General features: G+C 38.0%; 1 protein-coding gene across 1 annotated transcript; it reads left to right on the top strand.

Moving 5' to 3' along the window:
• Window positions 1-2,557: 2,557 nt before the first annotated feature.
• Window positions 2,558-22,570, top strand: LOC131892362 (probable G-protein coupled receptor No18). The gene is made up of 7 exons (XM_059242204.1): window positions 2,558-2,805; window positions 3,677-4,095; window positions 8,155-8,403; window positions 11,750-12,147; window positions 19,181-19,397; window positions 21,085-21,240; window positions 22,341-22,570. Exons 2-7 carry the CDS (start codon window positions 3,691-3,693, stop codon window positions 22,383-22,385), a joined length of 1,470 nt encoding a protein of 489 aa, XP_059098187.1. The 5' UTR covers window positions 2,558-2,805; window positions 3,677-3,690; the 3' UTR covers window positions 22,386-22,570.
• Window positions 22,571-27,583: the final 5,013 nt, after the last annotated feature.

Here is a 27,583-nt window from a genome sequence, read left to right as displayed (position 1 = left end):
TGTAAATAGTTAGCCTTGGGCCATTGGTCTTAATCTAACAAATGTAGGATCCCTTTCTCTACTGTGTTTGCTCAACTACTTGAACATTTCTCAACGTGATTCATTTGGATTTAACCAGGAACTTTGCTTTCCTGTTAGATTTCTATCCAGCGGACAATAACAAAAAGTTTCCAAAAAGTTTCACACCAAGATAAGATCTTGTTTAAGACCAACTTACCACTAATAGGGATATAATTCCCAGCATTTCAAGACGTAAACATACCTATTTGCTTTTGTGTTTCTATAAAATAGGTGGATTTGGCTAGCTATTGAATGCAAGGAAGGTTCATCAGGAGTTATATTTGACAGCTTTTCAAGTTTGACTTAAATCCTGCTACTGGATCGATACTTACATACTCCCCACAAATATTTGAGGGCAGCAAATTGAACAATGAAGAAGCCCAATAAAGAAGAGAAGTGGACTTCATTGTTCCAACCAGCCTGGATTCTCTCAGACTTGAAGGCGCACTCAAAGCTCAGTCTAAGCCTCTGCAGTCACTAAAATTAACCCTAAAACCTGGATTGGGACAAAGCTCATGGATGCTTGTGAAAACGTATATTATCAGAAACCTTTCGCACCTTCTCTGAATATTTTACAATATCATTTGCTTTGCTCACTTGCAACTACATAACGAAAGTCGAGGAATTTCATTGATTTGCTAATGGGGTACCCCTGCGTGGTTTCGTGAACGCAAATTTTGAAATGCCACAGAACTAAACTGCACTCAGTCGCATTTCAAAATGTGCGTTCACGAAACTATCTGATACTCGCAGTAGGTACAACTGGGTACAAATCGCATCTCAAAATATGCACTCACGAAACCATGCGGGGGTGCCCCATTGACGTTTGCATTTGCTCGCCTTTGCTCTTGTTTGGTCGAGCAAAATACAAAATGAAATGGGGACGTTTAGGCAAGCTCTGGCAGGTTCGTTTGTTTGCTGGTACCAGAGTCAGTGATGCAAGTTTGGGTCTTCAAATACGTTACTGAGAAGCTGACCCTTCTTTCACATTGGTATATGACGAAAGGTCAGCTTCGTTAAAACCAGTTTGAAACGCCAATTTTGCATCACTGGCATTGGCAGGCAAGTTTGTTTGCTGATACCAGCGCTTGCCTAAATGTCCGAATAACAGGGCGATCAAACGCCAACTAACTATGACAACATGGGCAATCATGAAGAGACGATTGGCAATCAAAAAAAGAACAACAAAAACGCTAACGGCTCATCAATACCAAAACAAACCTATCAGCATCAGCTGACTTAGTACACACAGCAAAACTGACTTGACCTGGAAATGAACTCAAACGAGACCATACTACCATGATGTCCAATAACCGGGAAAGTGAACTCGATCACCCAATTTGCTAGTTTGCAAGTCTATTGAAATACACATTCTAAAAGTCATTTTATTTCATAATTTGAAGAATATGAATTTGCTTCGACTAAGTATGACCAATATCTTCAAATTTAAATTCATTCATATTTCGATTTAGCATTTTCATGGCGCAAAATGAGAGCGTACTATTTTTTACAAATAACAACACAAATGATAGTTAATTTGATATGACGTTGCAATCGGCCCGGCCAATATTCGCCAATAACAAGAGTGGGTTCTTCTGGTAAATAAGACGGAATAAGTCTGGTTTTAACAAACGTGATATATTTTATCTTCATACATCTAATCAACAGTGTTGTTTCAAACAAGCAAATCTGAAGTTAGTTCCACCATCGAATTGGATTGCATGATATGCGTTCACATTATATGAGAATCATGCGTTCCAATCCTCAAAATCAGCCGTTTTGAGGCTAAACAAGTAACATCCCTTCAAACATAATTAATACATTTATTCTGCTTCTTAATATATTCAATAACAATCACGGCGAGGCAAGTAACCTAGTTCTAAAACGGCCACTTTTGTGTTTCTCAAAGTAGCCCATAGCTGAACCAGTACCATGAAATCAGCACCAAGTTTAGGGGCCCATGACACTGAGTCATCAATGAGCCACTATGAGAATCACAGAAGTGGCCGGTTTTTGAACTAGTTTACTCGCCTCATTACATGGATATGTAATTACAATTACAACACAGATCTGTGGAACTCTTTGGATAACAAATTCATGTTTCAAATGTGGCTGGATAATCGATTTGTACAAACTTCGCACTTTGACAGCTCTAGATTAAAACGTACCATACATTGAACCATTCATTTGAAAAGCTTTATCATTTCATGCTCCTCCAACATTTTACTATAATGAAGGTCAACCCCGAAATCTTCTAGCTAAATTTCAATCCTCACTGCAATCTTCCTCTACCAGTTTTGCTTCTGCAAATAGAAACAGAAGGGACACAACTGCGTGAGCATTCGAAGAATGTGGTCTATCCATGTACTCTCGTAATCATAGCCTACAGTACTTGGTCAGAAAATAAAACGGAGTGTCTCATTCTCTTGAGCGCGAGTTCTTCGCTTTTCTCTCTCTTTTACGCGTGTTGTTTCAACCTTCATTCTTTGGACTGACGGTACTTTCGGTACAAGGTTTCATCTGCTGCCGGCGTTTCACGAGCCCATTTTCTATTCCGCCTTTGGTCCAATGGATCTGGGCCTCTCACAATTCCTGGACTCTCTTGAGAGTTCTCGTTTATGAGTGAACGGAGTTAGACGAACGAAAGAGCTCTCCGTTTAGTTTTGTGAGTGGCAAAGAAATGAATAACAATTAGGCGCATTGCTTGCAACAGAAGAGTAACATCTAAGAAAAATCTAAAAACAGGTAAAACATTATGTATTCTAGCGTATTGATATTGGTTTTTTTTCATGTAACTTACTCAATGTGACTGTAATTGGGGTAGAAATAACGTATAAAAGACGATAAATAAACAACTTATACACTAGGTTGAAGCCAAAAAAGGTTCTATTTTTTCATTATTTGTTTTAAATATTTCCTCATTATCTGTACAATGCCGAATATTTGGGTTTTTCTTTCTCTATCACTTGAATTGATCGAAATAAAAATCTTGAGAACTTGTCTTTTTTAAAATTGACTGGTTTCAATACACAAATTCGACACAATTATAATTTGTTGGTCGATCAAATAATATTTCCAAATAAAAGTTCAGTAAATTTAATTAGTAATTTCTCGTCTTGAACTGCTGGGAATCCCACTTCCTGTAGCGGTAAGGAAGTCCGAAAAAAAAACCGAGTTTATTATTAATTTTTCTATTTCGGGTGATCAAAAATTGATTAAAGTAAGCTTTTTTGTCCCTGAATTACTTATTATTGGTTTATTTGCCGAGAGCGTTACAAATTTGACCTTTTTTTCTCTCTGTGGTAGTTATTGGCTGAAAAAAAACACCATCATCCATAATTATCAGAAACCCGCTTATCTACATACCTATATTTTATTTATATACCCGATACTAAAAGATATCTTTCACAACATATTTTATATTGTCAACAACAAATAATTTTATATGCTGTCAAACTGCCTCATTGATATATTGTCCCTTTTACACTCTTAAATTCAAAAAGATAGAAACATTGTATTTTGGGCATAAATAGAAATTTTCCCCTATCTCAAAGGCAAATTGTTTCAATCTCCACTCCCAATGAAGGAATTTAAAGGAATACAATAATGTTTTCAGATGATAAGTAAGTGATGACTGCCAACGTTGGATCTGTCATCGTTCCCTCACTACTTATCCAAAGCATATTGATTATGAATCAAACCCAACAACCTCCAAATCTAACCACCTCGGGGATTCCTTTGGAGAATCTCACACCTTTAGGGACCAATCTTCCCTTTGATTTGGGAGGCATGGAATTCTCTTCTCTAGAACGCTTGATACTCCTCACCTACGTCATTACCATCATCATCTTCACTATCGTATCCAATGCTTTTGTGATCTATGCCGTGACCCACCACAATTCTCTGAAGATCATTCCCAATTACTTCTTGGTGTCCCTTTCCTGTACGGACATTCTCATGGCAACAGTGGTAATGCCCGTGGCCCTTCAGTACAACCTAGAAGGAGTTTGGCACTACGGAGTGCTCCCTTGTAAGGTAACTCATTCACATCGACGGTTTTGAAGAATGGCATAAAAAGGCATGAACAAGCATAAAACTAAATGTCTCACCTTCCTTCACTAATCTTCGAGGTTGTGTTCTAGATTGGTTCGAGGTAGAAAAGAAAAACAAAAACAGTGTTGCGTGACCAACATAAAAAGTTCCGAACTAATAAGGGCCCTTATTTGCAACGTCACACGGCCCAAAGAAAGCGGGAAGAGGCACGGTAGATTGTTAAATATGCTGCTCTTGCCTTCCACTGAACTTAATTTCTTTTTCGGACATTATGTGACCCGGGACACTAATTATAAACAAGATTTTGATACAATTAGCCAAAAGCAACACAAACGCATTATAATTCAACAAAAAGGAATTGGCCCAATCGGCCCCATTTTCGGTAGAGGCTGAATGGCAAAGCGCCCTCTGAAGTGCAGAACGTAAAACATATTTCGTGGAGCGTAAGGGGGCTCAAATATTTTCCCGTCTTACCTAGATTTTGCTGGTTAATTCGGGTCGCTCAGGATGGAAGCATTTGTTTTCGATATTATCCCTTTTTACATGTCTTGTTAGGCCAATAAAAAGGAAAATGATTTCTTAACAGGCTGAATCCTATCATATTTTGTAATAATAAGGGCAGATTTTGAGGGGCAAGTGGGAAGTCTCCCTTTTTCCTCGTGGAAGTTATTACTTCAAACTCATTACCCTAGTCCTTATCCGAAATATGTCCATCTTTCAGCTCCAAACAACTGCAAACCAGAAAGTTGAAGCATGGTTTGCATGGTTTGAAGAGTGAAGAAGATCAAATGACTAAAGGCATGTTTGAAATGACAAGTGGCTTGTCCATCATGTTTTATAAAAGTAACTATCTATTGTTTACATGAAAACAGAATTAATTTTGAATCAAGGGTTGTGTCAAGTTGAGTCTTAAGCACACGGTCGAGAATATCCTGACACCTCTGAATGTCCGTCTTGGTGGACTCAAACTTTTTCCTTCCCTTGTTGTTCAGTGTCTCCTCAGACTGGATTTGGGCGCCGTCAATGCCTAATTGTTGTGTGTTCTCGGGCCTTTCAAAAACTGGACACATTTGTCAATCTAACATGATGAATGCTGTGGTTGGGTTGATGAATATTTCGGATGACCCACCCAAATTTTGTCCACATTCTGAAACCGAAAAAGAGTTCGAACAACTAACTCCAAAAAGTTAGGAAGTTCTGAAATTGAATCCAATTCCCGAGGCGAAACTACAGTATGGACATTCATGAAGTTATGAGTGCATGGTATATGCATGGTGCATGTATAGTGCATGGAAGTATAGGCAATAGTGCCTATACTTCAGGTACATCATGTAGACCAGAATGTCAGGATTGTCCGGACTCGGTACAACGTCAAAGAACACAAGTTTATCCCATCTCAAGTAAATAATTCGTCATCTTCTTTTAACATTATTTTGTGCAAGGATTTCAGACCTATTGTGAATAGGTATTTAATAAGCATATTCCAAATGTATATTAAGATTTCCTCTTTGATATGCAAACAAATCTGAAAAGGTGTAGAAAAATCTGTCCCAACCATATATGCATACAGCATTTACCTTGAAAACATAGAATCATTAGCTCAACTAACATGTGCACTAAAAGAGCTTTGAAAATGACCAAATATTTAGCTGAGGTAAAAATGTAGGGATACCACGTGGATTGCTCCAACGAGGGCCAAATCAGCAACAGGACCTGAAGCAAACCAAAGGTTGAAATCAAGCTTCATGTAAAGGACGCCAAATCATTTTATAGGCCTATGAATATATATCATAGGCATATGAAGCTGAAACTTTTTCACTTTATCTTTTCATATAGACCTTGAATCATTCAAAGGGAAATATTTTTTCCCAAGCATCATTCTTTTGAGATGGAAAATAATCCAATTCCATCTTAAGCCTTTATTCATGGAAACGATGCAAGCAATAAGTAGATCTTGAGTCACATAAATACCCACGCGCAGAAAAAAAATCATCTTTTGAATATTAGAGTGAATTGTTTTACTTATTTCCATATTTTGAAGTCCTAATCGTTGTAAATGGCCAAAATATTGGAATCTTTTATTATTGGTTTTCCCTCATATCCTTGAAGAAGGGGCTTCCTTTTCCATATTGTTCAATCTGGTACGATACATTTGCTTTTTTGTTTCAAATGATTTTTCTCTGAATGGCTTACATATCGTTCAAGATTAAGTCTTTTCAGCTTTCAAAAACAAATTGTTGCAAATGATCTGCTTTTTTCAAGTACATGCCAGATACAATAGAAGAGAAAACTGTTTCCTCTCCTTTGACATAATTACTTGATAGCTCAGCTTACTAGGTGATTGTTGAAGAATCAAAGCATAGCTTTGCTCCATTTTAAAATGCCATTTAAAATCATTGAAAATGTCATTATTGCCCAAGCCGTCTTATAATATAATATATTATATTTTTTATATAAAAGGTTGTTTATGTAACCTTTGCACATTCAAACCATTTGCGTTTTGGCTTCCAGCAGAGCTTAGTTGAGAGGCGTCATTTTTCGCTCTCTCAACATTTTCCAAATGATTCATTTCGAAAAATGAAATACACCTAAAAATCTACAACTTTATCTGTATTTTTACGGTTTTTTGTTCCATTTTAGGCGCATTTTTGTTGATTCTAATTGCATTTGTTGAACAACCCTAAACATTAGCTTGTTGTTGGTTTTCCTCGCGATTAGTTCAAGATTTAGATTTTCAAGCAATCTAATCCACTTGAATTTGGACCAGGAGAATGGCAAAAGGTTTGGCGATCTCAATAAAATACTGGTTTGAGACGAGGAACAAGTCCCAAGAGACTCGTCTCTGACTGCTTTACCTAACCAAACGGGCTCTCGGCTGGCATTCAATTTGATTAGACATCCAGGGATTAGCTTCCCATGATCAACAAGAATTCAATATGTTACCTGAATCCTGAAACCTGAAAGAGAGTGGATGCAAATGCCATTAGGCGATTAAAAGAAATCGGATATCTAACTTATTTTTATTGTCTGATCTTTTTATCCAATTGATTGGAATACTTTCTTCTCTGTAAAATAAAGCGTCGCAGAATTTCCAATTTAAAAAAGTTTGTTCTATACAAATAAAACACTTTTCGGGAACGATTGAGTAGGTTTACAAAAAATTACATTTAATGGAAACAACTCTACCAAAATGACAACTGAAGCATAAGTAAGTTTTGTTTGCCCTTCCTAAAATTTAAAATCCAACCTATGTCTCTTTTTGGCTTTTTACACACCATATTGTTATCCATAACCTTGATCAGGTGTAACACTTGCCAACTTTCTACGTAGCAAGGTTGTTTTGGGTCTTGTCTATTCATGTTTCCCTCATTTTTATTGGACATGTAAAGCAGGCAAGGGATAGCGTGTCAAAAAACGATGACCAAGCGATCAAAAGTGCCAAACAAAGTCAGGTTAATGTTGAGCTGAGCAAAGGCCTCATTGGTTACTGAATGAGATACATTGGATGGAAAAAAAGAATGGTTGCATTATAGCCATAACCTTGAGACTTTTACTTCACACTGTTGCGTATATGGTCGAATCATACGGTTCCAAGACTCACTAGAGACATGCAATTGATAGGAAAATAATTGATCGATTTGAGTGAGACATGCTCCCACACAAAATGAGAAAAAGGTTTTACTCAATAACGTGTTGTTGATCGCACGGTAAATTTCTCAATTCTCTCACAATCTCCAAAATCAAAGTTGAACGTCAATTTTGCCTACTTTTTTTCACCCAAAGAAAGACTTGGTACCCCGCACATATTTCATGATCTTCTCTCCTTTGAGGACTCTCGTGGGTAGGCAAATTGCAAATCCCTTGGAGCCAGAAAGCCTTTCTCAAACGTCAATTGTGAACTGATCTGCAACTCCAAAGTGGCCACTTGATGAGCCTTGATTTCCCTCGGGAGTTTGTTTGAAAGTCGAGAAAGACGACCTCAGAAGCCTGAAGCCTAAAGTCTCAACCAACGCCAGAACTAACTATTTTCTTCTTTTTTAGACCTGGGTATTCGCCTCGTACTTTTCTGTGGCTTCTTCGATCTTTCATTTATGCGCCATTGCCATTGATCGCTATCGGGCTATCACGGATCCGTTCGGTTATGGCAGCAAACGCACCTTGCGCCATCTCCTTACCATCGTTACCTTCGTGTGGAGCTTGAGTTTCGTTGTGGTTTCACCGCCCTACTTTGGTTGGGGAATATCATGGCCAGATCGTTTTGATGAACTCACCCCTTGCACTATTCCTCAGGTAATATTAAACCTCTATACGCTTTACACTGGATTCTAAGTGGATAAAGTCTAAGATGATTATGTATGCTATAATCTATTGTTTAAACAAATGAATTCGAAATTTGTTTTGGGTATTTACGTAAACCTTCAGAGCAATCCTATATTATGGCAGAACAGAAAACGAGGACCGTTCGGTAGTCAGTAGTAGTGATGGGATCAAATCAAATTTCAAATTCATGGTTATCATGGCCTTTGAAAGTGAAAGCACCGACCGCTTACATCATTACGTAAAATTTCAAGTTTGAGCAAAAAGCAACCGTGGTTTGACGAAAGAAAAATCAGGGTTACTTTTTGCGGTTAGTTCACGGGTTTCCGCCATTTCACCAATTATATCAAATACTATAGGGCTTGTCAAGTGAACGCATTCATGAACAACTGACGCTATTCCATGGAGTAATATCAAAGACAACATGCCCAGGCAAACCGTACTGTGCATGCATTGAATTTTGACATTTATTTCATTTTGCCTCATTGTCTAAGCAAATTGCATTTTGTTATTGAGCCAATTTGATAGTGCGTTCACCGAATTACACCAAACATGTTCATATTGTTGGGTTTTATAACATAACGCACTCAAAACCCCTTGATTATTGAGAATTCAATGGGCGGATGGTGCGAGTTGTCTTTAAATGTTTGTCTTGGTTCTCCCTCCCCAAAATTCCCAAAATCAGGGTGCCGAACACCACATTTTTCCTTGAATTTCCTTCACTTTACAAGCCCCATTGAAAATGTAAATTGGCAGCCCTAATTGCAGCCTCCCGTGATTATTAATTTGGTACCCATCAGTAGCCAGTAGTAAGCCTTAATTAGAATTCAGCGGCCTTACGTCACATAATGCATGCAAATTGTAAACAAGGTATGTCATTGGTTGAAAGTTCGGGTAAACAAAGTCAAAGGAGTAGGCAATCCCTGTCCAAGTGAAAAGGCGATAGAGGCGGGAAATTCAAACTGATCGAAAATCGTCATTTTCAAGGTCGAAGTTTCACATGTTCCAATCAATAATTTTGTCCCAAAATGTTACTACAACACAACATTTTTTGTAGCCGTTTCAGAATCAATCACAATTAGAATCCTTTTTGCATCGTACTTTGGGCTAGAAGGAAAAAACTTTCAGACCAGTACATAAATCTCAAGCTAATGTCGGCAAATCCCCTATGTAATGTAAACTTGATGATTGCCTGATGCAAAAAACTGCAAATTGTCCCCATGCTGGATGTCAAAAGAGATTGTCGCTTCTGTCAATTAATGATCATTTATCAAACAAAATTGATGGCTAAGATTAATACAAAAAGAATGTTTCACCTAACATGGTTGCCGGGCCCTACAGATACGACAAGGGAATTGACTTTTACATTCATAGATTTCTTCAAAATAGAGAGAAAGTCTTACTTTTTAGCTTGGTATCATTTCGATTAACGATCATCTTATTTATCCTATTAATAAGAACAACAAATCTCGATGTAAAATCAGGCCCACAGATGGTGCTTGAGCCACGAGTCAAGAAAGAAACTTCAAGTGGCAGCATAGACAATGAGAGCCTGCATCTGAATTTGAAAAAAAAAAGCCGGACACCACATTTTTCCTTGAATATCCTTCACTTTACAAGCCCCATTGAAAATGTAAATTGGCAGCCCTAATTGCAGCCTACCGTGATTATTAATTTGGTACCCATCAGTAGCCAGTAGTAAGCTTTAATTAGAATGACTTCACTAAAGACTTGGTCAAAAGCAAATTTTGTCACCCTTGGAAAATGATGAATTTTCGAAGCTGCCGAGCCCCTATGCAACTACCTTAGCTCCGACAAATACAAACACCTGAGTCGAACACATTTTTAATATATATATACGAGTAACAAATGCATTGATATCCATAGTGAGTCATTGAAATTAGAATTAATGGATTCTCAAACGTTATTTTTCATTGGTAGCCCAACATCGATAACATTTCTCTCCATGAGCAAAGATTGTTCAACATTTGAAAAAAATAATGAAGAAAATGTTTCAATTTCCCAGGAGATAATACTACACCATTTTTAGATATATGTATGATATTATACATTATATGGATGAAATATTTTGAACGAAGTATGAAAATGTCATTGTAATTTGAGATACTCAATTTCAAAAATGTCATAGGTCTTAACATAGAGTTAGACAGAGACATCATTCTAGGGCAGACAAATTGAAGATTTGGTACATAGAGAAGTCAAATCGTGAAAACGGTTTTGTTGTCCAAATTGATTCGAGTTGAACGATTCAATTGAACTTGCCAAAGCAAACAATTGTCGGGAAAATAAAATCTGCAAACATTGGATGTCCTTGATCTAACATTGGACTTCCATCAAAGTTATTTCAATCATATGCTCTTCCAAAGGTTGCAATTGGTGTAGTTTGTCATGACAAATGGTTGATCCTCTAACATGGCCTAATTCTTCCAATTTAAAACTTTTTTGCTTCGACAAACATTTGCTTTGAAAGTGGACGGAGTGGAACAATTAATTGGTCTCAATCTTCCCCTTTTCTCTAATAAGTGTGACCCCGTGTGTTATTGTTATTTATAATATCATTATTATTCCTAGAAACCAAAATACAGGATTTTTATTCTCGCACAATTTATACCATTATTAGACAAAGATCGCCATATGTTGAGCTCTAACTCGAGTGGAAGTGTATGAGGTTTCTTTCTCTGGAACAAATCCACTCATTTCGTGAGTGTCTTTTCCGTCTTCGCTTTGGTTTTGCTCAACAGAGTCTGATCTGCTGTCCTCAATTTAGTCGTTGGGCTATTTAAAGCTCACAAAAGTCGATTGGGTGCTCTAGTTTTGGTGACGTCATGGTAATAGATACTTCATTATCCATGTCTAGTGAGTAGTGTCCTTTTTCCATCAAGACCGGTCATAAGAACACAATGGCTTTGAGAGACTTATTGGAGACCAAATTTGACTTGACCTTTGCCAAAAGAAAAGCAATTTCAATAACCTCGACGTCTACATATCAAATTGAAGGCCAAGACCATTGACGGCAGACATTTTCTCATTCTTGCATTTGAAGAACGAATCAAGAAAACAAGCTTGGAAAAAAATTGGTGCTCCTATAACCTTTGAAAAGTCAGAGCTGAGATGAAGTCCAAAAGCCATCCAGATATGCTAATTTGGACTTTCCAGGCAGGAGAATATGGAAAAATGTACCATACGTAGAGAAAGTTCATGCTGAGCATTTGCCCTTTTACCATGTAATTCTGCCTTCAGGTTTTTGGTCTTCACCCTCCAACATCTCCAATAATAGAATCGTTCTTGGCCTTTTCAGAGCAGCACCTACGCGATCTATTCGTCGGTGATGTGCTTCTATATTCCATTGATCATCATCGTTGGCATTTATATCAAACTCTTCATGATTGGACGGAAACGCTTCAGACAGAAGATTCGCCGAGCCTTTGAATTGGTGGAGATCCACGAATTCACCAGGACTAACACGGATCGACACTCCCCTGAAGATCACACCCTTGGGCGGTTCAAAGAACATCCCACAGCCATGTCCGAAGGTTTTGTGGAAAATACCGTACCCAAAGAGTACAATTTGGACCGTCGTAAATCCCTCAGTATCCCCGAGGAACAACGGATCGTGAAACACATTGTTCAAGGCAGTAAACGACGTCAATTACTTCCTGCCATGCTCTTCAAAATGGAGCCAAACATCAATCCCTCGTGAGTAGCTTTATAACATGTAGGCATGTGCCTTTTTGTCCGAACGATATACAATGCATTGTGCACATTCCCTGGAAACTTGGATCACGGCCCTCGGGGAAGCGTCAGGGAAGGTCACATATTAATGACAAAAAGAAATTTGCGAGGGGCACACTAGCAAGAAAGCAACGCTTTTTGACTCAAATCGCAAAAACTTTGTAAGTATTGCTGAAAACTCCGTTCTTTGTTCTTTAGCGTTTATACAATGCAAAATATTGCCTTAACTAACTTCAGAGTAGTTTTTGTAACTCATGAAGGTTATCAGAGAAAGAACGGGCTTTCTATCATAAGTTCAGCTTTCTTGAGAATTTGTTAGAAAATGAGAATTATAAAGGAGTTGCCATTCTTGCTACTATCCCCCTCGTACTTCCACAAACCCATAGCGTGTGAGAAATGAATCGATAAGTGTGGCAATTTGGACCACACCAATTTTTCTACTATTTGACTTTGAACTATACTAGGTGAAAAACACGATAGGCATTATTGACGCGAGCTTAAAATGAGGACTAAGAAATGTCTACTGCCAAATTATAATACTTAACTTACGAATGGACAGGTCAAAATATGAGTATGTTGTTACAAGAGGTCTTAGAGTGGCCTTTAAGATCTTTGACATTGTCTTAAAAAGACGCCTCCACACTTTCAAGATGCCATTTGTAACATCAACATGTAGATCCAATTCTCAAGGACACAATGGAACACAACTTGTTTACAAGATGCTGATTGAACTTCCTCACCCTACACAAGTTCAAATTTGGGTTCTTTTGATCTATTGCTCAACTTGGTAGCTTCACATAATCCAATCTTCAATCAATGTCAAATGTAGTTATCGTATTGGGGTAAATGCTGACAAGCCATTGGTCGGAAGAAGGAACACCGAAAAAATGACGCGTCCACGGCTCTTCATGAAACAACATACGCCTTTATCATGACAACCATATTCTGGTTAGACGACAAGTGTTTGCTTCATTTCAGCCCAAAGATTGTTTCAGAATGTCGTCTTTGGAATAAACTAGTGAATACAAGACGATGCTGACCTTTTTGGTCAATTTTCCTAATTGAGCAAAATGACCTCCATGTCACCCAAAACTTGACGATGTTTCTCGTTAGGAACATGTACTGTATGTTGACGCAGCAGACAAGGCCTCAATCTATGGACGTTCTTGCCTATTCTACCAATTGGACATGTACTCAGAGTCTAATTTAGTCAAAACTAAAGTTTTGAGAGGTCAAAGACGACGAAACCTTGTAAACAGAGAAAGTAGGTGAGAGAAATTCGAAAGGTTTGTCTCACCTAATATTATCAATTCTCCATCACTTGTTTACATAAGGAAGGATTGATCAAGTCTTGGCTCAATCGTATTGTTTGTACCAAAAAGCATGAGCTCTTAACAATGAATGATCACTGCATTTGTCTTAGCCACGTGGTGTTGGCAAATTCATTTTGTGCCTTTATTGGGCTGAGTTTGAATTGTTGCTAAATTTGACAAACACATTCGACTGAGTTTAACATTGACAAAAGAAAAAAAAATATGTACCTTAATGCATAAAAAAAGCAACTGACGTTGTTTGATCTGAGAAACACTAAAATACGTGTAGGGTTGATGAGGAATTTGATCACAAGCTTGTCTAAGTCTATCTTGAAAGATGCTACTGGATCAACAACGCCTACGTATTCCTTGCGAATATTAGAAAGAAGGACATTAAACAGTGAAGGTGCCCGAGAAAGAAGAAATGTGGACTTCATTGCTCGAACTACATGGCCTGGATTTTTCAAAGGCTTGAAGGTGCTCTCAAATTGCTCGTTAAACATATGTGGTCACCCTAAATCCTCAGTTGGGTCAAAGCTCATGGATGCTTTTGAAGACGCACACTATGAGGTATCTTTCGTACTTTCTCTGAATGTTGTTCAGTCTCAGACGTTCTGTCTCTCCTTGTATGAGAACTCTCTCATGCTTTTCATGTTCCTGGTAAATCATCTTTGGACTTGTTCCACCTTCTGCAATCCTGCTGAAAAATTGGTACCCAAATGAAAAAAAGACTTGGTCAAGATGTGGCTTGTACACAGTTACTATTATGATACTATCTCAGGACTAATACTTGCCATATATCCAACTACACATTTGTTTGTGTGTTTGTTTGTTAGCAGTCAGGCGGCATATTGATTACTGCGTTCCGATAGAGGGTGTCACAATTAAGAGATATACCCGCTTCTTAGTCATTTTTACTCTTGCCCTCGTAGATCCAGCAACTCCCAAATGATAGATTCCTTCAGGAATCCGAGGAGTTACTTAAGTGACTATTTGGGCTTTTGTGGTAGAGTCAGATGTTGGAAGCTTGTCCAACGTTTAGTTATTAACCCCGACATTCAGCTAATAAATGCCAGGGAGGCTCGTCGTCCTCATTGAACAGTCGGCAGCTTGGGTTGTTTTTGTCGTTTCAGATATGTCGATGTCGTTGCAAATTACAGCGACCTGTTATAAATTGTATGCATTTACCTAGTTCCGCCGGAGCGACAGTCCCTAGGGTTTTAGTAATTTCTTCAAATTAAGTTTGGGGAATAGATATTTTGGTTTGCCTGCATGTGGGTGAATTACTCCAGTAAGTTGACCATTACTTACTGATACTTTTCTTGACTTCTTCTTGATAGACATTTCGGTTCAGGAGTCTAGAAGAAACGGTTCAGGGCCAAACTGCATTTGTGTAGCCCCTTATTTCGCCAAATTATCTGCCATTTCATTGCCTTTCAGCCCATAATGGGCTTTGCTCCATTGAATTGTCACTTTGTTTTTCTTGCTAAGTCGGGGTAATAGATGCCTTACTTTGAGCTTGCTTTGTGAAATGATCAACTTCGCGTGGGTAGCTTGAATGGCTGATGGGCCATTTGGCCCAGATAGTCTGAGTCTTGATGCAATGTTTTGTTGTTTAGATAAATGACCAGGCCGAATCCAGCCTTGTCTCTGGTTATAGAGCCATCAGTTTAACAATAGATTACACCATACTTTTCTGAGCCATCCAGCTCCTGTTGGGTGTTATGAATAACTTTGTATTTAGTTTGCCAATTTCTGGGGAGATTGTTTTGGGAACCGGGTCTTTGTTAAGTTTCCGTTGGATGCCAGAAAGTGTCCCCTGAACATCCAACTGCACATTTGAAAAGCTTTCCCCATTTTCAACTTTATAGCCTCACCGAGTTATCTATTATTTTGGAGGACTAATCCTCAATCTTGCATAGACGAAATCTGGTCAATGTATTCACCTCCATGTTCTATGGGTGTTGTTGGGTGTCTAATGGCGTCGACCCAAAGGCCATTGAATGGAATTTGAGATAATTTTTTGCGTCTGCAAAGATTTCAGGAAGCCAGGATGTAAAAGGTTACCTCAACTAACCACGTTAGTCGCTCAAGACTCTGCTTGCCTATGAAAATTGGATTGTTGGACACCTTTCAAAAGCGTTGTTACTGATGAAAGTGTCAGAATGGCGTCTAACTAATATGGACAGTGAAGCAGGAAGGGACGATGACGTCACCATCTAATTTTGAGAGGTGACTCGTACTTTTGAGGCTTAATAGTTCTTTGCTAAGGGATTTGACTAGAGTTCCAACTCATTTATTCATGAAAGGAATGGCTCATATAGCATTTCAGTTTAATCAAATGTCACCGTTTTCTCATTAAACATTTTTTTTTGTTCTTTTTGCGGATTTCCTTACCGTTACCGGGATTGGAATCCCAGCAATTCAAGACGAGAAGATTATTCATTTTACTTGACTTTTATTTATATACATTATTTGATCGACCAACGAATTGGAGTTGGCTGATCTGGCTAACTTGTCCAAGTCTGACTTAAATCCTGTTACTGGATCAACGCCTACATAAGCCCTACGAATATTTGAGGGCAGCAACTTGAACAATGAAGGAGCCTCTCAAGAAAGAAGAGAGGTAGACTTCATTGTTATAACTAGCCTGGATTCTCGAGGGCTTGAAGGTACTCTCAAAACGCACATTAAGCCTCTACGGTCATTACAATTGACCCTAAATCCTGGGTTGGGACAAAGCTCATGAATGCTTTTGAAAACGTACAATATCAGATACCTTTCGTATCTTCTCTGAGTACTGTAAAATCCCAACTTTTCTAACCTCTCGCAGTACGAGAGCTCTCTCATATCCTCAATGTTCCTAGTAAAATATCTTTGGACCTGCTCAAGCTTTTGTAAACCTGCTGAACTCATTGGTGCCCAAATGGGAGAGGTATATGGTTGAAAATACTTTATAGCAAAAAAGGTTGTGTTTGTACTTCATTCTCCCACCGTAGAATTAACTATTTTTACAAAAAACATTTTCAAAGTGACCTTCTAAGATTTGGGTTGATATCATCAGACAGGTGCTATTTAAGGAGGTCAATATTAACTTCAATGCTCCATTGAAACTGTTTTTCTTCGAGAGCTATTTTTAGCAGAAAGGCTCAATAACTGTTTTAGAATCGATTTTGACTTTTTATCACCGTCCGTCAGGGGTTCCAAATCTCGTGAAAACCCCGCACACCCTTGGTGCCCAGAGGGAAAACCTTACGGTTGCTGCGGCTCTATTTTCAGATATCAGTGCCGTGCCCATAGCATGCATGCTCGAGCAAACTGGCCATCATCCGTCAGCCAGCATGTCACAAGTGACTATTACTCAGTCAAAAATGGGTTTTACATATTCGTAACCCAAACGCTTGAATTTGATAAGCATCTTGTTGGTGCCGGTTCATTTGGAGCTTTTGCAATATCTGGCATTTTTACGCATCTTTGGATAAATTTTGAATTTCCTACTGCTCTCTGTGATTAGTCGACCTGGTCACACTCTCCTCGGAAGTCAGTTAGCAGTGTCTGCCTACGTATTTCTATTCTCTAATCGATAATTTGCCTTTTTTTTGCCTCAGCACATCTTTCGCCACCTGTGCAGATTCTCTGTACCACGTGTCAAAAGCAAGTCATCATGAATTGTAATGTTTTCAATGAAACGCGCTCACCGTGAAGGCTGAGCGCTAAGCTTGAGCACCAACGTATAATCCTGCCTTTAGTGAGCTTGATTCAATACGTAATCTGGGTTGGTCGCCGCAACCAACCTGATCTCGTCCATCTTCTGCTTAATGCTTCTAGGCGGTAGCCTTCCTGCCTTGGTCGGTCTTGAAGAGAGTCTAGTCTTGTAGATTCTAGAAGGTGCTCCTGGCGACCTTGAACCACTTGGGAAGGTCATGGGTCAAAATCCGCTCAATAATTATCTGCCTGAATCCGCCTTGGCCGTACAGTTCTAGAAGGTGCTCCTGGCGACCTTGAACCACTTGGGAAGGTCATGGGTCAAAATCCGCTCAATAATTATCTGCCTGAGTTCAGATATTACACCAAAAAGGATGTTCTCTTTCGGCCAGAAACCTGAAATTGAGCTTTCAAATGAAACGCAGAGGAGTACACTTTTGCTTGGTTCAGGAGTAGAGCTAATGAGACCTCGGAATGGGCGCGAAATGTTAATTCGAAATCTGTCCGGTGAGTTACGGCACACCCAGCAAATGCATCAGATTTGCAATCTTGTCTGACTTTATTGGCAAAAAAGTTAAATGAGGTTCAAATTTCCTAACCTACGAGAAACACAATCTTCTTTTTCCATGTCTAACGCTTTGTATTTAAAAATGTAAGAAGGAAATGTTTAGTTTCCGCTTTAAGCTTGTTTTGGGCAATACTGGTTCAAGTGTAAGGTGTAATTATTTCCTGAATCATAAAGCTCCTTTTGATTTGTTGGCTAAAGATCTGCTCATGTAGTAAAGTTTTTTTTCAATTAAAAGTGGCATTCTTTCTTTTTTGTCAGCACCAATTTGTCAAGCTTTTGGAATTGGAAATTTCTCTTTTGGGATCGGCACTAGTGCTCGGGTGAGTCCGGCAAAAGTCGCATTCGTGCGAGTGCTTTGATTTTTTGACTTTTGCTGGAATCTAGTCTTTTAGTTTAGTCAGGTCAAGCAAAAAGACTCGTCTTGCAAAATTTCAACGAAAAATAATCAACCATTCCGGACTCAAGTTCTATCTGAACGACTCTTGTCCAGCCGATTTCTCCAAGGTTGAGTAAAGACTCGATTGCACTCGGACTCGGGTCCGAACTCGCACCATCACTAATAGGCACTATTTCATTAAATTGCAAATTCTCAGGTTCATTAGTGGGACTTATTGGTAGATCTAAGTAGAATCTTGAAATGCTTTTTACACTAATGTCTTCGGTTGTTTTTTATAAAAGCATCTGAATAATAACAAACGCCCTAAAACATCAAAATGTTTCAAATACCTATTTCTTCATGTGACTGATCATTTCGAACTCTTATCATTATACCAATGAAAACACAATATCAATGTGGGGTAGGGCACGGACTTCTAGAGATATGGACTGCGAACGGAAGTCAAAATTTTGCATCGCCCAAACCGTTCATCTGATTCCAAATAAGCATATGATACGACCAGAAGATCTGGTTGAATAGATGAACTTGGCCAAATTTGAGCCCAAAGCAACGCTTGTGGAACTCAGAAGATATGGTCAAAGTTATGGAGTAAACAGTACATAAAGTTCAATTTTTCGGCCTGCTCTTGGTCAGCTACATAAGCTTTGACAACATAACTTTGAACTGATGCGCTTTTCAAGTAAACGGTATAAAAATGACCTGCCTTTATTTCAGGAGATCTACGTTTCTTACATTATTGCTTTAATTTGAATAGCGACTCAGAGTGACTATGACCAAGAGCAGACCGATTTCCCGGGAAACTCGTTTGTAGTCCATATTTCTAGAAGTCCGTGGGCAGGGAAAGTGTTGGATGGGCATAAATTTAAAAAAAAAACACCTTGGATTGAAACAACCCTAAGTTCATTGCGCTCCTACTCTTGCAATCTTGCAATCGAAATTTTGCCTGGCGCGTTGAAGGCCAAGAAAACTACTATCAAATCTCAATATCTAACACTTACGTTCTTTGTATTGCAGAGAGGAGAAAATTGCTTGCTCGCGTTGCTCGGGTATGATCCCCAAAAAGCAAGGGAGGGTTTGCAAATTGTGCTCAGCTCCGAATAACTTGGTAACAGCGGCTGAGAACTCGCGTTTGGCTATTCTTCTCCAAAGAGAGAAGCGATCTGTCTTCATCATGACCATCATCATATTCACTTTCATCCTTTGCTGGATGCCTGCTTTTTCATTGTATTTGGTAAGTGTGGTGAAAGCTCCAATGTCAGCCAGTAGTTCCAAGTTCATTTTATTTCATCCGTAGCCATATGGTCGTTCTGACTTGAAAGTAAGATGGTATAATTGAGTGAGGAAACTTTCTAGAGTACAAAAGAAATCTCATTTCAATTGGATGGAAGTTCAGTTCAGAAATTATAACCACAAGCTTATTTCCCACGAACACTTTGCAAGTTTCAAACTTCTCAACATTAGAATTGGGGTCGAGGCTTCTTTGTCATGCCATGAATTTCACAGCGAAAACAGGGGATTTCATTCTTCACACAGAATGGAATACAAGTTCGATTGTTTGTATGCTATTCGAATTGATGAGTCAAGGGTCCAATCAGCGCAGATTCCAAAATGCCCTCAATTGATTAACATTAACATGAAACGACGGTTGGTTTCTTGCTCAACACTGGACATTGACCAACGGTGTTCGAACTCTTGGGAAAATTCACAAGCAATATTTCGGTTCAAAGAGCATATTGATGTTTTTGAAGAGATTATGCCTGCCAGTAGGCCACACATTTTGGATCGGCAGAGTTGGCTTTACCTGGAAAAAGAAGGGGTTTCCTCGAGATGAAAAGAGACACATAAAGGGCTAGTCACATGAAAGCGAAAAGTGAGAGAAAGCAAGTCAAACAAAATGAATGTACTTTGGTTCCCTTTATTTTTCCAGGTTCATTTCCCTGCAGCATTTGAACAAAGAGCTATATTTGTTTGATTAGAAATGAATTGATATGACGCTTTGATGTAGGGTATACATATAGAAAGTATAAAGTAACATTTTACAGTTTTGAGAGGAAAATATATGGTATTTGGCGTCATTTTGAGATGATAAAAATGTATGTTTCCCAAGAGGACATATATTGTTTTTTCGACCCCTAACCTACTTATTGCACAAATCCAAGGTAAAATTTATTACTTTTTGAAGACATCAACGGTGTCAACGGCATCAATGTCTAATGCTGATACAATTGAATTGTACGAGAGTATGTATACTTGATTGATCTTTCGCCACGCTGAATGAAATTTTATCCATTTTGTTAAAAATCAACATTTTGAATGGTAGACAGAGATAGTTACTAAAACTCACGATCTCAAAGTTGATTGAAATTGCCTAATAATTTTGTGTCATGGTCAGATCCTTACTACCGCAAGTCAATGTACTCTGAACAAAGAATACGGCCTTGTTCCGCCGTCTTTCGGCAAACTTTATGGAGGTGTGTAGGTGTGAATGATGAACGGATTTAAGGCCATCTTGATAGATGAACCAGACCATCGAATATTTGCCTATGTACGCTATTTGGTTGCTTGGTGAATCTCCAGTCTTCACAAAATATGCCCAAGGAAAATAGCTTGTACCTTAGTCGTCAAAAACGTCTTGGGCTTTTTTGTGCTAGCTAAAGCAGGGCAGATTTGGTAGATTGCCGCTCATGCATTTACGTGCATGTGGCATTGCGTTTCAAAGAATCATTGAAAATGTTATGTTCAATTTGCGCTCACAATAAATCACTGTAAATTTTTATCATCCTGTTTGAATTGCCAAAAAAATATATGTATGCAGCTAGGCCCTTCCCTACTCGTATTGGGCCCCTGGCAGGCCTGACGTCGGAATTAGGCTCTCGTGTTGCTGAACAAGTTCTAAATTAAATAATCAACACTTTCAGGTTTTGGCCATCTTCCCTCAATACGTCCAACTCATCAATACCAAACTGATCACAATGGTTTGGTGGATGGCATACTCAAATTCTGCGTGTAATCCAATAATTTATACTATATTTAACAAAGATTTCAACGATGCTTTCTTCAAGCTCATAAGAAAGGTATGATTGTTGAGTGCAAGCGAGAGTTCGATTTCCCATTTGAGTTATTCCCCCAATGGGCACCAATTTTCTATCAACTGTTATGTATTTATTTTGCTTATATTGCACCATTGGTTACCTGCTCCATTGAAACTTATTTGTTCCTATTTGGATTCATTTGAAAGCATACTTCTAGCCTGGATTTTCGAATGAGAAACTGAATATTTTGTGATAACCTAACCCTTCTCCCAATGTTACCTACCTCAAATCATATCTCATACCAAATACCCTGAAAGGAAAACATAAACAAGTAACCTGTTTGTAATCCCCTCTCAGAAGACGATATTTTGATGGTTAATCTCCTTAGTTCATTGCTTTCATTTGGAATAGTATTTCAAATGATGTTGGGTAAGTTTCAAGAATACACTCAAAATCTTTGATGTCAGTAAGCATTTTTAGTAAAGAAAATTTAAGCTGCCGTTCCGCACATTGAGCTGAATATTTCATAACCATCTATTCATGAATAAATTGAAATCAAGTTTGGATCAAGGTTGGTCAAATTTGAAGTTGAAAGCACAATTGTCGCGAAATGTCATGTGAATTTTCTAGTTATATTTGCACTCACTGATATTTCTTCAGAAAATGTGCAATTTCGATCCATTTGAAGAAGCTCTCAATCCAGGAAAAGACAAGATCCCATACAGCTCAACATATGTTTATGAAGTTTTGGACCTAATAAAGGCTGACATAAGACACAAGATATTATGCGTCTTAACTTATGTTTATACGTTTTGGACTTAGTAAAGGCTGATCTTTTGACCTTGTGATAATCAAACAAATGCTTGATTCACTGTATCTTCGGGTATGTTATATTTGACTTATTCTACTTTCTTGGGTAAAAATGCACCTGGAAATGGACCTTCCATTTGAAGTTTCATTACCAAAGGTTTTGACAACGTCGTAAAAGCCTATCCAATAACATCTGAAATACTATGTCCAATTTTTGAAGAATTTTACACTTACACGAAATCAAAGACCATCAGAGTATCGGCTACAATTATGTTTCTGATATTGTTCTGGAGTTTAGTCCTAGACTCTAACACCTATTTTTTGTCCAACAGTTCCATTGCTTCATCTGCAATCTCAATGGACCATCAGAAGTGTGAGAACAAATTTCCAGATCTCAGTAACGATATCCTTTACTTCAATATTCCCACCGACAGCCAATATGTTACGGCTACATTTGTGTGCCAATTCAAATGCTCTGTTACCAACTGCTTTATTATCTACTCGTCAAAACATATCAAAGTTTGTATTTTATTCTATGACAAATAAATCCGCTATAGCTGTTCTTGTTTTGATGTATTGCAAGTCCTGAATATTATAGCTGTTTTACTGTTTTCTACAATAAAACTATAATGCAAGTTGGGGGTCCTGAATTGAGCAATGAGCAGATTACTGGAGGTGTTTAAAAGGATCAGGCATATTTTGATATGCACTAAAGCTCAGATAAGAGATAAGATCCATAACTTTCCCATTTTTGTAACATTTCGTTGGATAGCATTTTCATAATTTTAGAGAAAAAAACAGAAAATTTTCTTCAAAGCAGGAACCCCTTACTCCATGGTCGTGACAATTGATGACACATTGTTTTGATTTGCTTTTTTTGTATGCAAACAACAAGTTTTCTCATCAATAGAATCAGTGCTGTTGTTTGATTTGAAAGGTGTTTCTAGTGGTAAGGCAATCATTACTAGTAACACGAGCAAGATAAATAATAACTGTCCCCTATTGAAATGATAAAACAGCTCAACTTGGAACATCGCACTTTCGAAATAAGGATCTTGGGAACATCTGAATTGCGTTTTTTCCGGGGTAGCCATGGTCTTCAGTCAGATGTTCATGTTGGCTTTCCTTTTGCTTCACATGTATGCACCAAGGCATGTGGATCAATTCTTGATGAGGTGGTGACAACCATTGGGATTTCAGCCATTCTTAGACATAAATCTCCCTTCAGACGTCTTGCATTCAACGATTGAGCCCCTATACAGCTTACTTGTTATTATCTTGTCTCGGAATCGTCAAAGAAGGTTGGGATGAATGAAGAATCCCTTGCTTTGACGGAGTGCAGCTATTTCGGATGACCTTGATGTTTCATGCACATTTATTATTTTGTACTTTGGAAATAAGGGCACTATTGTTCCTTATTTAACAAAGTCAAATGGCCCAAGTAAAATGAGGAAGAGGCACGCTAAATTTGTTAATAAACTCTTTGTAACACGCCAAGCACTAGTTATACCATGGAGGATACATAAGGATACATAGGATTTTGATAAAGTTGGCAAAAAACAAGTAAACTACATTATAATTCAATCAAGAGGAATCGGCCAAAACGGCCCTCGATTTGGTAAAGGCTGATTCACAAAGCGCCCTCTTCAGTGTGGAATGTGCAGCGTGCATCGTAGGAAAACCTATATGGTAATGAAATTGTGAGTCTGAGTAGGCCGAATGATTGACCAAAGACCTGTGAGCAACTTAGAGGTTGCAACTTATTATGGCAACTTAAACAGTCTATTGTGAATGTTCTGGTCCCTTAAAATCTCCTTGTGGTTACTACCATGAATTACGTAGGCTCCATCTGGGTTGGGAGTAGAGATGTAGTGAGCCAAGAATTTTCGGGCTGAGATGGGCTGGGCAAAAAAAAACAGGTTTCGAGTTGAGCTGGCCCAAGTCCGAGCTGGCTCATGATCGAGTTAACCCATGTCTGGGCTGAGCTACTATGTCCGAGCGGATCAAAGAGACCTTGGGTGGTGAACCAATATACCAATTGGCCAGTCTAGTTTCTGATTCTCGTGTCACGTAATACCACAAAATTGTCTAAGCCCAAACTATGTGTTTGAAAATTGCAATAAAAGATAGAAGGCCTCGAAGCACAAGTTTATTTACATTTATAGAGGATATGATAACCTCTTGCGTATATTCATGAAATCTACTTCTTACTCAAAATCGAGGAAATTGTTAATTTTATAACAAATCGGGTTAGTTTAATTATAAAAGACATTGAAACTATTGGTTTAATCAGTAAGTTGGGCAAACACGTACAAACACTAGTCATAGTGACAAAAGCGATAAGCTAAACAATTCTACTTTTGATTCAATATCTCGTATAGCTTTTGCTTTCAACAACATTTAATAGCAACATTTTCAAGACATAAACATGGCCAATCAATTTTCATGAATTCGTTTGAAAACAGGGAGACAATGGAGCAAAGTTGCAAACACTGTAATATTTGTTTTTCTTTTTTAGGTCCTAAATTGGAAAACAGCTACTTGAATTGAAATTTTATGGCAAAGTTTATTGAAGTTCTCTTTTTAAATTTGGCATTTTATGCTAGGCATTTTTTCTGCTTAATGAATAACCTTTACTATCGGGGGCAAAATACCTTGATTCAATTTCAATTATATTAGTGTTTCGATTTGTCATAAAAAACATGAAAACACAATTAGGAAAAGTATGTTTATGTAAAATATCCTTATGATGAAAAAGATAATAATAACCTTATTTTGCAACTCATACATATTGTGGAAACTATTCTTTTTATTTTTTTCTGTAGCACAAACATATATTGTAAATTGGTTTTGTTAAATGGAACATTTTTTCTTCTTTACCAATTCCTTTGAGATCATTTTAGATTATTTGAGTCTAAAATGATGCAAAATCAATTATTAAATGTACGCATGTGTCTAAAATATGTTTTTAGTATGTAGTAAAAGCTGCCCATAATGAATATCAAATACATTTTTGATGGTATTGTTTTATTACATGTTGTTAGCAGATAAATATGGTAATTTGAGCTCAAACAAAAAAGTTTTTTTTGACAGAACTCTTGCTTTGGTTTTATATTGCAAAAATAAAATCAAGATATTACCAAACACTTTGTCACTATTGGAGGTGCCATCACATTAACCTATTGTTTTGGGTCAGCACTTGCTTTTGTTTAGAATTAGCAGAATTGTTCGTAACTGGCTGAACAAGCCTGATATGACCAGATATAATGGCAGCACTTTGTAATCCAGCGCTTTTGTTATTGATTTCCCATCAACCTTCATTTTTGTTGTTTTCCACATCAATCAACAGTATTCTTTTAGTGACTTGAAAATTCCCTATTTGCTAAAATGTTGCAAGTTGCATTCGGTTCTGCGATGATAATTTGATCACAATAAACTTTGCAACTTATTGAAGTTGTATTATTCGATATTTGCCAATGGTCAATCAAGCTCAAAATAGAATTTGGATCAGATTGGTCGAAAAATGTCTGATTTGAGCAAATTCAGATCCGGATTGGAGGATTGAAAAGATGGATTCAAACGGATCCGTAACTTTCGGCTAAAAATGAGTATACAGGAACACCAAAGAAAGAAAGAAGCCCAAATTTACAAAGAGAAGACTATCAGTGGTCTTAAAATCAAATGAAATTCATTCACGTCAACAAGTCAAATTCAGCACATCATAACTTAGCTATCATTTTATTCAAAGCATATGTCCGCTGGTACCACAATCAAGACCGAGTACAGAAGAGTAAGGTTTTCTTATGATCTTCAATGGAATAATTGCCAAAAGGACATTGGTTCCGGGGTTGGGCTTGTGGACATGGTGTGGGCCGGTTAATGACGCTTGAGATTGTTCCAAGAGGCCAATAGTCCCCTTACGCTGCACGAAATATATTTTACGTTTTGCACTCCAGAGGGCGCTTTGTCACTCAGCCTCTACCAAATAAAGCCGGTTGGGCCAATTCCTTGTTATTGAATTACAATGCGTTTGTGTTGTTTTTGACTAATTCTATCAAATTCTTATTTTGAATTAGTGCCTCAGGTCACATAGTGTTCGGAAAAGAAATTGCGTTTAAGGCAAGGCAAGAGCAGTTTATATAGCAATCTTTGGGCCGTGTGACGTTGCAAATAAGGGCCCATATAAGCAAGGCATGACGCCATAGGATGAGGCGCGTGCCAGATTGGTCGAGGAAGAGTAGCAGGCCAAGCTTAAGTCTCGGAAGAAGCAAAACTCCCATGTGATCATCTACGGCTCCAAGCTCATGACGCCGGTCGTCAATCCCGGTCAGTGACACAAAACATTATCGACCCAGTACCAGGGTTGGAACCGTTACTGTTATTTTAGTGGAAAAAGTTGATCTAAACCTGCAAAGAGCAAAGTTTCAAGATATTTGTTTAACGTTGAGTATAAATGTGATGTAAAACAAATGACAAATGTATGAGGGTACAATGTTAAAAGGAGACAAGCTTCGAGGATTCAGGGTTGTCTGGCGTTATTTCTTCCCTTTTACTTAACATCTTGACATTTCTTTCGTCCTTCTTTTCATGGCTCGAAAAAATTCGAAATAAGGCAAATTTCGCCTGGTTTGACGCGAGAAAACTAAAACCAAATACCGAATATTGCTCGACCATGTTTTTTTACAACATTGAAAACCAAGCTTGTGGAAATATCTTATGCGTAATTAGTGAATCTTTATGCCCTCATTATTCGACGATCTGTGATTATCAAGGTGGAAAGATCGATCTAGATAGCTGCTTTATCAAGAACAAGAATACGTTAATAGGTCATTAATATGTTAACAAGCAATTGATATAGAAATGATATGCCAAGTGATTATGCGAACCTTTGTCTCATTTATGCCTTAGGGAAGGAAAGTACAAGTTTAGGGTTCTAATTTCAGCACTTCCATGCAGATTGCGGCATATCAAGATACATTACTTGGACGTTAGAGAACTATAATTTTGTAGTTTGTAAGCGCAATTGTATTCTTCTAAAATGGTCCAAGTATAACTTCATTCAAATTGATACTGAAAGCTGCGGTGGTTCTGCACCACTTCGAAAAGCTTCTTATTCAATGATTGTTTTTTTGTTCCATCCATTAGATGTTTCTGTTTCTAAATTTTGACTCTGTTATTACATGTTTTTCCCTCTAAACAAAAATACCCACCAAAATCCTCTTCTTCTACATCCAGGAGTTTTCCTCGTTTTGATGGTAGTTTTGAAATATTGAATAATTGGAGGAAAAGTTGATCGTATCTCCACATTTAAGTGCTTCCTCTGTCAACTCGATACCAAGTAATTTCAAGGCATTGATCGAAGTCATTCTCGGTTCAGATGAAACCCCATCTATCATAAGGTTGTACATAGATGTTCACGGTTGAAGGTGCAGTTGTTAGGGGATAACAAGAGCAATTAATAAAGCAAAATGACTAGGGCCGGTCCAAATCTTGCAGATAGATATGGTCTTTATTGACAGCTAATTTGTCAAAAAAATCAATCGATTTTGCAGAAAAAAATCGCAAATAAACCTTC

The sequence above is a fragment of the Tigriopus californicus genome, chromosome 2 (assembly GCF_007210705.1).
Source record: "Tigriopus californicus strain San Diego chromosome 2, Tcal_SD_v2.1, whole genome shotgun sequence".
NCBI lineage: Eukaryota > Metazoa > Arthropoda > Copepoda > Harpacticoida > Harpacticidae > Tigriopus > Tigriopus californicus.
This window is presented reverse-complemented; position numbering and strand designations above follow the sequence as displayed.